The 17945-nt window shown below is 38.9% G+C and overlaps 1 protein-coding gene across 2 annotated transcripts in view; it reads left to right on the top strand.

The window, feature by feature from the left end:
• The window catches only part of GPC6 (glypican 6), a 996155-nt gene that overhangs the window by 468860 nt on the left and 509350 nt on the right, over window positions 1-17945 (top strand). For both annotated transcript variants that reach the window (XM_040991023.1, XM_040991022.1), the window contains exon 3: window positions 13301-13692. In XM_040991023.1, coding sequence (XP_040846957.1) covers window positions 13301-13692 — 392 coding nt within the window. The remainder of the gene's footprint in view (window positions 1-13300; window positions 13693-17945) is intronic.

Below are 17945 nucleotides of genomic sequence, written 5' to 3'. Positions count from 1 at the left end.
GGCTGGAAAAGCCACAAAAACTACATTGGCAAATGATCCGTCAAGTGACCCATGAACAAAAGTGAGATTGGGTTGCCCTTTGAAATAAAACTATTTGAATTTTATTATCCGCAGAGCACCTTGTGTCTCTAATCTTGTGAAAGGTTAGTATTCTATCTATCAGAGCGAGATTAGAGTGCTGGTGGATGTCTGTTCTTGATGATAACTGGATGCAGTAGTTGGATCTGGAAGAGGGACATTCATTTTCACCAGCAGATCACAAAGGGAGGGGAAGTGGGGTTGCACAAAGTCACATATACAACGTCAGCTACCTATTTCCAGGTCAGGATATTTGAAGCAAAATAAAAACAAAGAAAAGCTGTTCGGCGGATGCATCGCTGGACTTTTGAGATAACTGTCTCTTGCCTGACCAAAAGCACAGCTGTCTTAACCCTCATTTCAGCCATGATTGACAAGTTCCCCTGGTTGCTTCTGGGGAAAAAGAGGAAGCTATCACATCTCTAAAGCATAGAACTAATAGAGCAAATCAATACAAAACACCCACCACGGGGGTAAAATGATAAGCCAGTGTTGTAGGTAGTTTTGTTATTGTTATATGAATATTTATTTTATTGATTTGAAAAGCAGAGTTAAGGGAAGGAAAGAGAAAGAGTTGCTTTCCATCCCCTTTCACTGTCCAAAATGGTTCTAACAAGCCTAAAGCTTGGAACCAGGAGCTTAGCTTGGGTCTCCCATGTGGGTGTGAGGGCCCCAAACAGGTAATCCACTTTCCACTGTTTTCCCAGGCCATAAATACATGGTATGTATGCATCTATGTATGTATATGTGTATTAATATTATATATATTTCACACACACACATAGACATATATACATATAAATAATTGAAAGGATGCAGCTGGTACTCTGTTAGAATAGGCGAATCCTCTGGCTGCACCGTCCATATCCAATATGGGCACTGGTTTGTGTCCTAACTATTTCACTTCCAGCCCAGCTCCCTTTACAGCCTGGAAAGCAGCAAGGGCTGGCTCAAGGCCTTGGCCCCCTGCCCCATGTGAGAAATCTGGCAGAAGCTTCTGGCTCCTGTGCTCAGGTTTGGTCATTGTGTCATTTGGGGAGTGAACTATTGGATGGGTAACTGCATTTCAACTAAGAATGAAATGAATCTTGAAAAAAAATCAACTGCTTATCCTTTACATGAGGCATTTTACTTATGAGTACACAATTAAGAAAATGAAATATGATTTGAAACTTTGCTGTAAACACCGTAGAATTTCTTAAAACATATTGGCACTCAGTGTTTGATACTTCATACAGTGTTTTAAATGGTTCTTATTATCTTTACTGCATTCCAAATGATTGTCTTTTCAAATAGCCAACATACAATGTGAGACCTGTGCCTTTGATTTATTTATTTATTTTGGGGGGGAGTAGAATCCTGCAAATGACTGGCAATATAAATTTAATCAACCCTAAACAAATTTAGGTCAACATTAGGTTAACATTCCCTCACATCTAAGTCTTGGAGAATAGTACCTTAAATCTCATGAAATACTTGCACCAGAATATTTGTTCTTTTTCATTCATCAAAAGCATACTGATTGCCTTTAATTGAAGACATTTATCATACTAAGCATTTTCTGTTGAATGATGTGATTCTAAGACGTGACTTGATAGGCTATGCCATTTCCAAGTTCTGTACAAAAATTTCAAGAGTGTGGAACATGCAAGCTGTACTTGAAAGATGCCTTGACTTCATTTTTTGTTGCTATTATTATCTAATTGTTCATAGAAAAGGCTCTCAGAACTGCACAGTTAATCGTCTCATTCATCAGATCCCCACCAAATACTCTCTACAAACAATGGATCACAACTCTAAATTTGTAGAACCATTTAAATGTAGCATTGATGTTGTTTTTCCTTTAGTCTTGGCTGACATCTGTAATACTGAATAATGGAATTCTATTGGCTACTGATCACACCAATTTGTGAAACCCTTTTTCTATCCAGAAATAAATAGAAATTATCTATATTTTAAAGAGCATCCATTAAAATACAAAAACTACAGATGTTCTTATTAGCAATGAATAATTACCTAGACTTACTGGGATCATTATTTTACAGCCAGCATGCTGTGCCTTACAAACTGCTAGTTATTTCTTTTATTTATTAATTTAAGTCCTTTTAAGTAATCAGCATCAAACTGCTGAATTTGGAGTAAAGAGACCCACATTTCATTCCCTGCTACTTTGCTAATCTAGTCTGTGATTTCTGAGCAAATGTTATGTTTTCTGTCTTGTTGATGCTTTTTTGTTGTTGTAATTGTTTGATTTCCCATTGTGGCTTACAAAACTAAATCATTCTGCATTTACCTACAAACTAGACATGTCCCCAAATCCCAGAATTCACAAAGGGTGGTTTGATGTTGAAAAGGGTCTGTCTGCTCTCCTACCCAATAACTCTTTGGATAGTGAGCCAAGAAGTACTGGAACAAGAATGGAATTTTGGATCAGAGTAATATATATGCAATATATACAACTGTGCTCCTCCTTTGGAAGCTTAATACTCCTTTCAATTCAGGAGAAAAAAATGGAAATAACTTTATATTTTAACGAGTTCTATGCTTTAGGTGCACAGTTTGCTTAAACATGGATCCCATACTGTGGTTAACAGTCTTCCTGAAAGGAAAGTGGAAAGCAAGAGTATGGGCAAGACCTTTGGGCCTTCTGTATAAGTTACAGTCAAGATGCTGTGCTGTTCCAAAAGTGAACTTGCAGGGCATCGCTTTTTCAGCTTCACATTTCAGCTTCACATTCAGACTCTGGGTGGGGTGGCCATAGAGTCTAGAGGCTCAGAATATCCTATTGCAATCATCAGCAAATTCCAAATTTAATTCATGATCCTGGAAATTAAGACTTTACCTACACCACTTCAAGAGTGACAAATGGCCTAATCAGAGTTTGTTTTGGTTTATTTTGTATTTGTTTATTTGTTTTTATTTTGTATTTGTTTTGTTTTGTTTTTAATGTAAAAGATATCATTGGGACAAAATAACCTCCCAATCAATAAAATACTTATCAGTTTAATGTGTAAAGGATCACTAAGTACAGAGAAAGTTTAAGCTTGTGAAATCTGAAATCAACAATTTCTATAAACTGCTTTATTGCTTCAAAGCTCTATCAGCCAATTACATAATAGTGCTTTCCAGGAAACTTTCCTTTCTTAAATTGAATAACACATCAGTTTCTGAATATTTTCTTGGTGTTTCTTGTCTTTTGCTGACTTACATTAATGGGATTAAATTGAAGGGCTTTGATTCAAAGCATTGATTGTCTTTAATGACCATTTGAGATTTCAAACTGACGACTTTTTATTAAGAATTTCTTCATGGAAATGTCTAGACAATTAGATTAAACAGACTGGAAAAAATATAAGATGATGCTATTGAATTGAATAATGCCTTAAAATGCATTATTATATCATTATTTAATTCATTTAGCAATCCATTACAATGAATTACTTGTATTAAAAATGTACTTTTTAAAAAAGTATTATTACACCTTTTAATTGTGAATTTTCCAGTTGGAAATATCTCCTCAGAAATGGTATGTTTCAACTTATTTAGATTTACTTTACAAATAAAAGTTCCCAACACACATGGGACTAATATTGTACAACTTTTAAATTAATGCAGTAAGTAGTTTCTGAATTACATACTTATGTATTTTAACAGCTAATGCAATTATAATTTTCCAAAAATAATGCCTTATTTTGGGGCAGGCATTGTATTTTTCTTGTAATGATTTTGATAATTATTGAAGATGGTAACGATATCTTAATTTCTTCTTCTTTTGTTGTTGTTTTATAATACAGTTCAATAGGCTCTGAAATTTCCACTGCCCCCTAGGCCCTCTTCCCTACCCCAGCTTTCCCTCTATTGCAGTGCATAGTCCTACAGAAACAGTCATAAGCCCATGATTCCACCATTTAAGTGTTCCTGACATTGTAGGTATGGACAATGGAAGGCACCTTAATTTTCTAGGTTCATTAATTATCAAGGAACAAACATTATAGAAGAAATCCTTAAGGTCTGACTGTTTCTAGCTTAAAGTAGTATTAGAGTAAGGTATCATTTTTTTCTTGTGTTTTTTATTTCTGCACTATTTTCTATATTGCGTTACTATTAAAGGATAGTCACTTTATGAAATTCTCGAGGGAATTAAACCAAATCTTAGAGAGATATAAAATCACTGACGTTAAATAAGTCTTCTAAATCATGTAAGCAATTTGAGACTTTACTTTTGGATTTCCTTTGTCTTGTAAGGGAAATGTGCAGAGATAAATGGGATAAAAACCTATCAGCACAGTCGCGCATACAAGATAAAAATATAGATATCAACAATTGTTTCTACTGCTTAACAAATAGGGAAACTGGCCTCCTTAATACATCAAACTAAAGATAATTTATTTTGTTCGTTTAATTGATCTCAAATGGCTCTTCTTTCAGAGACTGAGAGAACATTTTTCATAAGTCTTTGCATACCCAATGTTTTTGATATTTAATGCCACATGAGACCTTTGTCACATTTCCTTATGCTGTGTTGCACATGTTTGATCTAAATGCCTAAACAGAGGAAAAGCACTTTTGGTGCGCACAGCTCACAGTAGTGAGCTGTAGGCCAATCCCTGCTTTAAACTGTCAATGCATTTCCAAAGAGTGGTTTTCCAATCAGTTTTATTTAGAGCACTTAAATAATATTACAAGATTTTGGGACTTTTGGCCTGGGGAATGCTTATAATAAAGAAAGTACGTAGATTGTCCACCAGCAAGATCAGAAAGTGGCACCAGTTTTTATAGTTATTCTGCACTGTTGAAGCACACAGCATCCTTCTCATTAGATCAGTATAACCAGAAAAACACCTGCTCATACATTACGATGTTGAGGTGCCCATTGGCTCTGGTGATTGCTATCTGTCATCACAATGATTAACTGTGCATAGTATCTGGAAAAAGAGATTCTGAATTCAGATCAGATCAGCTCCAGCCATTGCTGCCACTTAGGGAGTAAACCAGTACATGGAAAATCTTTCTCCCTGTCTCTCCTTCTCTCTGTAAATCTGAATTTCCAATGAAAATGAATAAATTTTTTAAGAAGTAAATTCCTTAACTCCTTAAAGGATAAGTAGCCTGAGTCTATTTTGCCAATCTAATCAGAGTTGGTTCGGGAGGTGGAGTGTCCAGGTTTCTAATCAGTGTCCATATGGGATGCTAATGCCGTAAGCAGAGGATTGTCCTAATATACCACCATGTCAGCTCCCTACATACCGAACCCTTTACCTAAGTAAGATATTGCCAGGGTATGAAAATGTGAGTTGAATGTAATTATAACTTGATTTGGATATACAAATATACTCACCTACACGTATAATTACTGATGACATATTTATTATAGAAGCATACATACGATATGTTTTATGTGTACATGTGTCATAAAATGAGGTACATTTCTGGTTAGGCGTTTTTAGAATCCCTTTTTGGGTCAGTCAATGGCCTGTACGCTCTAGGTATGAACCCTACTTGGTGACTGGTTTGGTCACCTTGGATACTACCTCTGTGAGAAAAGCTACCAACACTGGACATTTGAGCCTATGGTCTTTCCTTATCTCCATCAATTAAATAGCGTTTATTACAAAAAAATCACACATGAAAATCATTTTGATAAATATTTTCCACATGAGTTTAGAAAGAATTTCACAATTTATTTTGAAATGGGTTTTTATCTAGTAGCTTAGCAGTTTATAATCTCCCATTAATTGTTCAAATCACAGAGCAATAATTTAAAACTAGAGTGCTACTCTATCTTTTTGCGTCATAGATCATTTCTTATCTGTGGTAGCGTTGAGCTCTGGGTTGAGTCCTGATTCAGGGATCTGTACACTGGACACATTCATAGCTGGTTTGCATACAATGTATAAAGCAGTATCTGTCGCCCAGCAGAAGTCAGGCAGCTTTTACAGTGCTGCCTCTAGCTGGTTTGCAATTTGTCTCATTTATCGCATCATTTAAGTGTGGGCATTTAGCCTGGTGGTTCACATATCACTTTGGGGCCGGTCACGGTGTGCTGGAGTGCTGGAGTTCAAGTTCCTAGCTCTACCCCAAATTCCAGCTTCCTCCTAAGGTTCATACTGGGAGGAAGCAGTAGTAACTTAGATACCTGCTGGTCCCTGCTATCCGCTTAGAAGACGTTAATGATGAGTTTCCAAGTCAGTCTGACCCAGTACTAGCTAGTGTGGGTATATGGAGAGTGAAAAGATGAATGGAAACAATCATTCATTTTCTCCCTCCTTCTCCTCCACTCCTTCTCCTTCCTCCTCCTCCTTCACATTCCTCTCACATTCCTCCTCCTCCTCTTCTCCTGATTCTCCTCTCCTTTCTTCCCTGCCTCTAGCTCTTGCATCTTTCTCTCTCTCTCTCCCTTGCAAATACACTAAAATCTTTTTAAGTTGATATCTTTGCTCCTAGAACTAACAGAATAATGCATTTATTTCATTGCTTTTTTGTATCTTCAATTTGTTTGGGTAGGGGAAGGAACAGCACCTGAGAATGGGCAGGAATTGGTTATAATCCTCCAAATAGAGGAGATGCATACAACTCTGCATGATCACTTTGATATCAAACATGTTTCTGTTGAGTCCTAGGAAGAATTGACTGACCAGATTAGGATGCATATAATATGCTAGCCTATTTATTTAGAACACAGATACAAAGGAAGAGAAGTAGGGATTAACCGAGGCAGAAGTGGCAAATCCAGATGAGGTTTTGCTTTTAGTAACCTTGTCTCTGAGTAATTACATATTCTGGTTTTTTTGTTTTTTTGCTTTGAGTGAGCTGTTATTTGTAATACAATGTTATATAACCTCAATGCTGTAATTTTTAAAAGTGCATTCTTGAAGTTCCATTTCTTAGACAAAAAAATGCAACTGATGTTTCAAAAAAGCTTAAAATAATACAATAGGATGTCTATTTAGAATAATTCTCAGTCTTTCCCGTGTATAATTGTGTGTTTCTTTCACCTGTATTATCAAGAAATAAAGAATAGGCTAGCCTCACGTATCAAAAGCAATAGAACAAAACTCTAAAAAAGAGTTTATTCAGTAGAACAAAATGTTTATTGAAACGAGAAAGACTTCCTGTAGGAAACTGGCCTAGGTGAGACACCAGTGTTTTCAGAGTTCAACCTGCATGAGGCTTTCATGAAGACAGACTGTGACATAGGAAAGGCAGAGTTTGGAGTGTAAGGTCTGACAGAGCAGTCCTGAGAACCAGCGTGTTTTGGAACTGATATTAGCATTTGTTCTTGTATAGATAGGCGTGATCTTAGAACTTGGAAGCATATGAATAACTGTGCAGAACTGTGCAAAAATTTGGAGGATATGCAGAGAGAAAATCAGTGAAGACATTGCTTGTGGCGTTTTTCTTTCTGAAATGAATCCGCAAAGCCACCACTGTCTGTGAAGAGTCTTTAGCAAACGAAATCAGGAGCTTTTTCAGTGGGTGCTCACAAATATCCATGCATCCAGATTCATCCATTCACCCTTCACCACTTTTTAAGACTCTACCATGGGTCCAGTACCAAACATTCTGCTTAAAATCTTAATGAAAATAAATAATTTCAGTTTCTTCCACTTCATTCACAACTCTTCAAGATTTTACTGTAAATCAGTTGTGGGGTTGATGATGTCTAGAATATGCTGGCCTTTGCTCAGAGTATCCTTCTGTTCTATCTCCAGGTTTGTGGGATTTATCGGTAGTAGGGGAGTTTTCAGCAACTTGGGAGTGAAAGAACTTCTGTTCCCAAGAGGACATTTGACAGTCTCTTGAAACATTTTGCTCATCACTGTTGCGGGAACATTGTGCCTTGAGTATGTATCAGGTAGATGGCAGGATACGTTTTACATCCTAGGCTGACCAGCCCAGCACCCTGTCCCAACTCCTTGTCCCCCAAGAATAACGAGGCAGCTCAGTGGGGAGAGAGCAGAGGATGAGACACTTCATGTACAGCAGCAGCAGCAAGCTTTGGAGGACCACCCAGGCCACTACCTGCCAGGAACGGTGTTGCTTGTGACAAGGACACCCTGAGCAGCATCCATTTTAATGACTTACAAGATATCATCTCCTGGAAAGAGGAACAAGAGAGGCAATTGTGCCATCTCACCTGAGAAATCCAGTCTAGTATAGGTCCTGAGCATCTTCCTCCACTGACCTGCTGGCCACATCAGAGGGTTGCATAAGCAGGCAAACTTCTAACAGGAGACAAAGCTCCAAAGATGAAGGTTCCGATGTCGAAGTTATATATGAAATGTGGAGAACACTCCAACCCAACCATGAAAACATCAGGGCACAGCAGGGTGGCAACTTTATTGAGTGTCTCTGTATCTCAGCCCTTAAAGGATATGTCAGCTTTCAGAACTATTTCCTCTTCCATATGAGCCTCTTCTCAGTGGTGTTCTTTGCCCAAATCCTGACTGGGCTGACCAGACTGATCTAGTATGCTTTCAGCTAGAGACAATTAAAAAAAAAACTTTAGGTGAGCTGTACAAACACACACTATATGTATGTGTTTGGGGAAGTAAATTTAGTAACCCCACAGTAGGACATACCTTATCTGTAATTGTGTCTGGCTGAAACTTGCTCTAACTGGTGGTAGCCAAAGCATTTCACTGACTTCATTGTGTAATTACAAATATTTACTCCGCCACCCTGAAACGTTCATTTTTATAAAAAGTTATTTATCGGAAAGGCAAAGTTAGAAAAAGAGAGTGAGTGCAAGCCTTCTTCCATCCACTGGTTGCAAGAATGGTTACATTCTTCCAAATCGCTACAAAAGCTGGGTCAGACAGAAGCCAGCAGCCTCAATGACAGTGTCGTATGTCCTGGTTCGATCCACTGAGCCACATCACCACCCCTGAAACCCTGAATTCGAATGAGTTTTCAGCAAAGAGTGTTAGGCACAAAATGAGGATAGAATAAGAAATGAAGAAGCTACGTGGTACTCAGAGCATCTCAGAGTACCTATTCCCTATAGTAGTAATAAGACATTGTATCTGGCTTGAGTAGGAAAGGCTCTTGCTGTTTTAGGTGTAGACTGTAGTTCCTCGAAGGCTCCCCTCATCTTTCCACTCCTATTTGTTAGCCCCTCTGGACCTGTGTCCCATCTTACATTTCAATTCATTCATTTGAGGCTTCATTTGAAGTCTCGATGTCCTTAGGGCACCTCTTGGCTCCTAGGAAGCAAGTTTTGTGCCTTCAGAGGTCTTGCCAAATGATCAGGCAGCATCGCACAGCCATTTTTCTTGCTTTTGGAACAGTGGTGGTTTTTATCTACAAGGCTCTTCTCCCAATTGAGGCAGTCTGCCCCGCAGCAAACAGATGTTTGCATTGAGATCTCCCCTCTAGATGAATAAAATCCTCCCAGAGGCTAATGCTGGCTGGAAAACTTCTTTTGTGCACCTTCGAAGTGTAACTGAGCCCTAAGCAACCACCTTTGATGTATATTTTGTGATGGGAGAAGAAAAAAAAATCAAATAGCATTTCTTTCAGCCAAGCTGTTTTTTGCAGATGAGGATTTTTGCTGGCTCCAAGCCTTATTCAATGTGAGCTTTGCCCCCTCTGATTAAACAAAAGGTTAGAGTTAGAATACTTTCTCTGACATTGCATATTTTTTTTTGCATTTTGTTCACTCGAATGTTATTATTTGGAAATAATGCTTCACCAGCAAGATGACTCAGATAACGGCCATCTAAATTTCTACTCTGGTTGCAGAGAAGCCATTTTCATCAAGTATTTTGTTCAGAGTTAACCTTCAAAAGCTGGAAGTCCGTGGACCTTTGGGAAATCAAACGAGTGTACTTAATTTTGGAGGACATTAGTTTTGCCTCAGTTCCCTGCACCCCCATTCCTCAGGAGGTGCAAGATCAATGCACCCTGGGGTAGCGGCATTTGTCATAATTGCCTGGGACATTAGTGTGTTTCAATAACAAATATTAACTTTTGTTATAAAACCAGTAAACCATATAATAACTTGAATAAGTGGTAATAACTCAGCTTTTGAGAACTAGAGAAACCAATAGCAGGCTTTGGAAACAGTGGTGCACCCTTCGACAAAAGCTTGGAGGTAATGAAGTGTTCTTGAGCCATATTCATTTATAAATATGCTAGTTTGGTTTCTATATTCAAGCATGAACACTAAATGCAAGAAAATCCTCCTGTGGTGCACGGGCTAATTTTCACTGTTCACCACCAAGGTACACAAAAGCCCCATCTATCAAAATGTCTTTGTCAGGAAGGAAAAAGCCCAAGGAATGCTACCTTCAGCAAGAGGAAAAGTCAACATTCATCTCTTGACACAAACACTTGTGGCTCTAGTCTTAGGAGAATTGAGGACCAAATGGGTCTTTCTGCCTTTCTCTCTCTCTCTCTCTCTCTCTCTCTCTTTCTCTCTCTCTCTCTCTCTCTCTCTCTCTCTCTCAGTTCTTTGCCAATCCAGGCCACACTTTTAATTACTGACTATTCATTGTTAAAGACAGTTCTTTATATTCAATAAATTAAGTTTTAATTCCTCAATCCAACAAAATAATTGACCTCAAAAGAAGATAAATGAATAGCCTGCCCAGATTTCATGATCAAAGTCTACTTTCTAGTTTCATTATATTAGCATTTTTCAATTGAGTGATCTTCTCATGCTTTTCTGCTTTCTTTTGCAATCTATAAAACACTTGATCCCATTTTTATATCATCAAGGCCAACCTGTTTTCACTCTTGGATTTAGGACAAAAAGGCCAAGATTTAATGCACTTTAACACATTGACATTGATATTTAAAAGTCAGTATGGATTCTATTTTTAGGACAAACGGTAGTATTTCTAGAAAACATAAGTTCTGGATTTTAATAAAATCTTAGATAATATCAACATACAGCTTAGATAAAATTTTTGATAACTTAATCTTAAGCAGTTTTGAAAATGTTACCCTGTTTGATTCAAGGCTTACCATACAATATAATTAAAGATTAGGGTTTAGTACCATTTAAACTCACTTTACATTAGCAAAAACTAAAACTATATTTTTAGGATTTGAACAGAATCATGCAGGATATATAAACCATGGCTTTTAGATAATCTAGACTTTCGAACTGACAATACAGCAGCAGAATTTCTGTCTTTAAAAAAAGCGTTATTTGATCATAAGGAAGGAAGCAAATACACAGAAGCCTCTTAAGCATTTTTGTTAGCTTTTATCTGAAAACAAATATAAAATGGTTGTCATTATTGTAGATACATCTTATGAAATTCTTTTCTAAACAGAACCCAGGTGGCTGAAACAAGGGCTTCTCCAGCCATCAGTGGACCTAGCACCAAGCAGCCTCCCTGGAACCCACAGGGTTCATTACATTTTCCATTCTGTTTTGAGGAAAGACCCTATCGCAGCTTTCCAGAAAAAAGAGTTTGTTTTGTTTGTTTAATTCCTACTTAGAGTTCTCAAAGTATCCAAGACTTTCTTTGCCTTTGCGTTTCTGAGCAAGAACATGTTTCTCGGCAGAAAAGGGAGCCCTGGAGAGGTGCAGAAGCTCCACTCTGTTGTTGGAGACTCGATACACCAACTCCAAAGCATGTTCTATCCTTAGCCTTTCCTCACCTCACCTTGCATTCCCCAGATGGGATAAAAGCTCATGCTGTGTTTCCCTGCCCGTTTCTGTAAGCACATAGATGGCCTCTGCATGAAGAGTTTCTGGGAGGGGATACCATGAGAACCAGTAAGGTTGATGAGACTAACTCAAGTGTCATCGCAGGACACGAAGGTTTGTTTTCTGGTATATGCTTTTTCATGTAACCATAAAGCTCAGTTTGCAACACTTTCTCACTTTCTACATATGATCATTCATATTTATAACAATAACCAGAGCTACTTCATGGCTGTCTCATTATGACCCCCCAACGTGTGTTCATTACAGCTTTCATATTATATGGCATTAATTGCTTAGTGAATCTCTGAACATTGCTAATTGATTGCTATATAGAAACTAGAAAGCACCTGAATGCATTAATTTGAGCACTCATTCATTGACCACTACAGAGAATTTAAACTGATTTAATATTATGACAAATTTATAAACAAGATGAGACAAATGTATTTGCCAATATGCATTTGCTACTATGTTATTGATAATACCTTGTGCAAATTTGCAACCTAATTTAAATGCATATCAAACATAAGATATTCTGAAATTTATCAATATATGACACTTTTTTAATTCAGTTTTTTTAACTGAGTTATTTTGAATGTATATTAAATAATCAGCCCCTAATATTAACAGATGTTTAACATGAGAAACATAGCATCCTTTATTCTCTGACTTAGATCAGAGATCATAGGTGAATCTTAAATTTCATTTAAAATATTGCTTTCATTGCCCTTTATACTTTAATTAGAAGATTCTTTTTTGGTATGAAAATGCCCATTCATAGCAATTGTGAAACATTTAGTGCATTACTTAAGACATTGTTTGGAACACTTGTCAAGTATATCTGAGGACCCTGAACATGATTACTTTTTTTTACTTTTGCAAGATTTATCTCTTTATTTGAACATTAATATTGCACAGAGAGAGAGAGAGAGAAATATCTTTTATCCACTGGTTCACTCTGTACTTGACCACAGCAGCCATGGCTGGGCTAGGCAACAGCCTGGTGCTTCACCACAGTCTCTTATACAGGTGCAGGGGCCCAAGAACTTGGAGGGGCTTCAGCTTTCCCAGGTACATTGGCAGGGAGCTCGTTTGGATGTGGATCAGTTTACCTTGAACCCATACCCATTTGTGATACCAGCAACATAAACCGTAGTATCACCTGCTATGTCACTGCACAGATCCTCGAGTTTGATACCCAACTCTGCTCCAGTTTCACACAGTTGGGGGACCCTGGGAGGCAGCAGGTGATGGTTAAAATTCTTAACTCCCTACCGCCTATGTGGGATATTCAATTTGACCATTGGGTTCCTGAGCTGAGGTTGCTCTAGCCCCCTTTCTGTGGGCATTTAGAGAGGGAAGAAGTTGATGGAAAATGTCTCTCTTTTCTACCCCTTTACCCAGTGTGTGTATGTGTGTGTGTTTCAGATATAAAGAAAAAAAAAAGCAATAAGAAATTCAAATTAAAGAAAAGCAGTTGCATTTCAGGTCAATCGGTATTTCAGGCTTTCTAGATTTTCTAGATGTTACTAATTTATGACTGGCTTTTGTTTGCAGAATTTTTCCGAGAACTCCTGGAGAACGCAGAAAAGTCGCTCAATGATATGTTTGTACGGACCTATGGAATGCTGTACATGCAGAATTCAGAAGTGTTCCAGGACCTGTTCACAGAGCTGAAGAGATACTACACCGGGGGCAATGTGAATCTGGAGGAGATGCTCAACGACTTCTGGGCCCGGCTGCTGGAACGCATGTTTCAGCTGATAAACCCTCAGTATCACTTCAGCGAGGACTACCTGGAATGTGTGAGCAAGTACACGGACCAGCTGAAGCCGTTCGGCGACGTGCCCCGGAAGCTGAAAATCCAAGTGACTCGTGCCTTCATCGCAGCACGGACTTTCGTCCAGGGGCTGACCGTGGGCCGAGAAGTTGCAAACCGAGTCTCTAAGGTAATTGAACACGTGTTGTTTTTCTAATTGGCTTTCTTTAACTCTGCTATTGAAACAAATATTTTGCTTAGAAAAGAAAGAAGAAAAAGGTAAAAACTAATTTTTATAGGGCTCCTTGTTCTTACAGGAGTCACCCAAAGGTAAAAACTTAATTCTGCTTTGTTTTGCTGCCTTCATATGTGCAAAGGTAGTATTCCAAGCAGCTGCATTTGGAAAGTAATATCCATATTCATCAGCCTAACAGCAAATTTTAATCAGGAAAGGTAGATGTCTTGCACCTTTGACACTTGGCGTTTCTGATGCTCTTAAGAATGCTGTACCCATCTGGGACAATCCACTCACAGATGATGATCCGTGAAAGGTCCAGGTGACAGTCTGCAGGTGGAGATGAGTCGGTCACCGCAGCAGCACCCAGAATTTCTTCTTCTTTCTCCTGTGCTGTCAAGGCAGTCAAGAAAGAAGCCTTTGTTGACACCTGTGCGAATGGATTAAGGGGATGCAAATAGATACCTAGCATAGAGTCTGGCAGAAAAATCTTGGTTATCCATTCTCTTTGTAATTCCATGCCATATATTATGTTGGGCTTATGAGAAAGATAAATCACTAATCCACTTTGGGGCCTTTGCTTGGGGATAAGGTCTCTAAACCATGAAGTCAAGGGATCCTTCTCTGCTCTCTTTACACACTGGATATTTCCTGCATGGAGGATCCTCTGCCACTGTTTAAGCTGTTCCTTGACATTAAACTTCTCTTAGGAGATGCGGCTGCCCAGACATGAGGGATGTCCTACAGATAAACCGAAAGATGATTACTGAGAGAAGTAACATGGAAGCAATACAGAGCAGGATTTTAGCATTATGTCACTCCGAGAAGGTCATGTTTGTACAAAGATTATGGTAAAATAGTACTGTTTTATTACAGGACTGTGCCATAGTGTCAACAATACTTTTTTCATCAGTGTGGATATTACCTTCTATAAAGTTTTCTTTTTTCCAAGATGGATCATACTGTTTGTATCTTAGCATAACGATCATGGATACTTTAAAATGTTTTTCTTTAATACTGTTTATAAGCTTTTTTGGTATTTTCTTTAATTTCTTCATGTTAAGACAGATAGACATAGGGAGATCTTTAAGCTACAGACTCAGTCCCAATGTATGCATTAGGGTCAAGCTAATGCCAAAAGCCCAGGGCTCCATCTTGTTGGTGGCAGTAACCCGAGAGCTTGAGCCATCATGTGTTGCTTTTAGAAAGCACAGCAGCATGGATGTGTATTGAAAGTGAAGTGACTAGGACTTGAACAAGCCGCACAGATATGGGACACAGGTGTTCCGATTGCCTTAATCTGTTGCTCCATCATCCCCTTCATATACAACCCATTTCCAAATGATGGATTTCTAAGGAGTTGATTAAAATATGTACAAAGGTAATTCTTGCGGTGATCTTGCAGGGCTAATGAAGAGGATTTTACTAATATGAAGGTCCTACAACTCTGAGGTTTCTTGACTATCTACAACATGCTTAATAAGAAATTAGCCAGCTGGTATAGGGAGAGCAAATATGATCACCTGAAGGGAGTCTGAGTCTGTAAAACATGGGTAAACATCTAAAACAGCCATGTATTCCGTATTTTCTTGGGCAGATATACCCTGTTGTAACAATAATTTAAGTGGAGTTGATTTAATGAGGCAAACCAAGAGTAAGTACAGTCATGGAGGCCAATCAGAGCTTGCGCTGTTGATGAAAAACAACATCTGCCGCTGAGAAAGACGAGGTCAGACATTCAAGGCACGCAGCGACATATGCAATGATTCTGGACAATTTTTATGGATCCTGCCTGAGTAGTGATGATGCTTAGATAAATAGAGGATTGTCTGGGAAGGGTCTGGTGAGATGAGAGGATATTTTCCAGCAGAAGCTGCTGGCAAAGGAGCTTCTAGCCTCTTGCTCAGAATGTGGCCTTAACAGCTCTGTGGACGGTGCTTCTCCTTGGTCTGTTATGAGGTCTTTGTCTACCCAGATGTAGCACATTCTCCTGTATGGAGCAGCCATTGCTGGAATATGACTTTTTGTTTAATCTTTGGAGAAGTGATAGAGGTATGGTCTTCAGGATTTCTGCTGCTGGTTTTTTTTTTCAATAGTACTATTTTATTCTTTATGATGTTTATACAGTTTGAGTGGGAAAGTTTGAGGGTTAATAAGGGAAAGTTGGCAAGACCGTTGTTTATAAATTTTCTTTTTTCTTCTTCCTGTGTCTGGAGGAAGGAGGAAGATAATGGGAGAAGTCAAACCCAGCCTCCCAGTCGCTTCAGCACCCAGTACTGCTGTCATGCTGGGGTCCCTGGTGTGAAGCATGCTCTGAGGGTTCTGCTCAGTGGTTTCGATAGTTCTGAAATGCTGTTGATCTCAGCACTCCAGGGATGATGCAGTCCTTCCAAGGTTTATTGGCTGACATAGTCCACCTCAGAGTCTTCATTCACCTAGATATTTGATGTTAGTGTCTGGCTTGGGATAGTAGACAAATTAGTTTTGACCTCTACCATCTGTTCTGTAGCTGATGTCCTCTTCAGGCCCCAAATGGACTGCCATATCCTCAGCGCACATCTGGGTATGCTGTCCACTGCGCCATCTGAGTCACTGAGAAGGCCTAGTTCTGACACATGCATTCCACGGTCAGCAAGTACAGTGGCCGTGTCAATGGAAGTCCCTCAGAAGTCATTCCTCACCTGCAACGTGCTCCCTCAGTGGTCCTCCCTCCCTCATAGTCCTTTGCCCCTTTCCCTAGTCAATCCAGAATCTCTGTACCTGGCAACGCACAGGGCACCCAGCACCAAATGGCATTCACACAACCCAGCCCAAGCCAGACTGGGGACCTGCAGCACCAAGTGATGTTCGCACAGGTAGGCCTGAGTTGGGGCTGGGGATCTGTGGTTCCAGATTCAACCACATATGTTTAAAATAAAATAAAATAAATAGAATAGGCAATCATGCTGGCACACTGGTGTAGTTAAGACAAATTTGGCATTAGCCAGGCCCAGGATGTCCACCAGCTATTGGCTGCTTTTCTCCCGGGTGTATAACACTCACCTAGGTACAAGACAACCTGGGTCATGGCTGACAGCTGGGGCCTGCTGTGCAAGGAGTGTGAGTGTGTGGTACAGTAAGTGGATTATGTAATTGTAGAAGCATAACTGCTCTAGGAAAGTTTTACTGGATCTGAACTTTCATTAGCCCTAATCAACTCAAATTACAAATCTTAGGCTTATATGTAGATACTATCTTTGGAAAAAGTGGGAGTGAGTGAGAGAGAATGAATAAGAATGATCGTGTCTGATTAAAAACAAGCTAAACTTTTATTTCTGAAATAATGTATGAGTCAAAGATTTCAATGTTTTGCTAAGGAATTTTCTCACCTAATAGTAACCATATGGTCTATGGATGAGTAAATTAGAAATACATCCACTGGTGGTACAATGAGTTTCAGCATCCATACTGTCACATACAATATGAAGGGAACTCAGTGTGTTAAGTGGAGGAGATCTGTATTGAGTCTTAAGTCCTTCATAAATGGTAGGCCTCCCTGTGCTCTACTGACTGCACGATGTAGAGTCATTGAAGTGACAGCCGAGGAGTTGAGCAGTTTACAGTGAAGTTCCCAAGTCAGGTTCCACAAAGCAGTGTTATCTCCTGAGTGATGGGATTTTGCAAATTTTCCCGTTAAGTTTCATCTGTTTCTTCTTCCTCCTCCTCTTCTTCTTTTTCACAGTGACTTATTAAATCTTGGAGTTATCATTAATGACTTTTAATTAATTGTTTAGACTAGATGTTTCCCGCCTTGACAAAATACAGCAGTTTGACACAAATATTTTGTCAAATTATTACAGGAGGAGTTTCCTTGTAAGAGCAGAGCGACTAGTTTGTAAACACAGAATTAATTTGAGAATGCGTGCTTCTGTTTTATGGTTACAGACTTGTTTCCAGTTTTTGGATAGAGCAAATTTGCTTTAAACACCAATAGCACAAGTTCTTCCTGTTAGGGTCATTGTGGAGTGAATATGTGTGGTCAATGAGCCGAGATTTATTTTCAGTGTTAATTGTCCTTTTTGAGCTTACCAACTGTTGAGATGACGTTGAATTTAAGGAGCCTTCCCATTTAGTTGGGGAAAGTACAAATTACACTGCTCACATGAGACTGGACTCTGCAAACATCTGTAAAGTTGAAGATGTGCAAATCAAGACGGCAGTCCCACCCC

This window comes from Ochotona curzoniae, unplaced genomic scaffold (genome assembly GCF_017591425.1).
Source record: "Ochotona curzoniae isolate NIBS_2020 unplaced genomic scaffold, NIBS_Ocur_1.0 contig_64, whole genome shotgun sequence".
Lineage (NCBI taxonomy): Eukaryota > Metazoa > Chordata > Mammalia > Lagomorpha > Ochotonidae > Ochotona > Ochotona curzoniae.
Note: the sequence above shows the minus strand (reverse complement) of the source record. Positions and strands in the feature narration are given on the sequence as shown.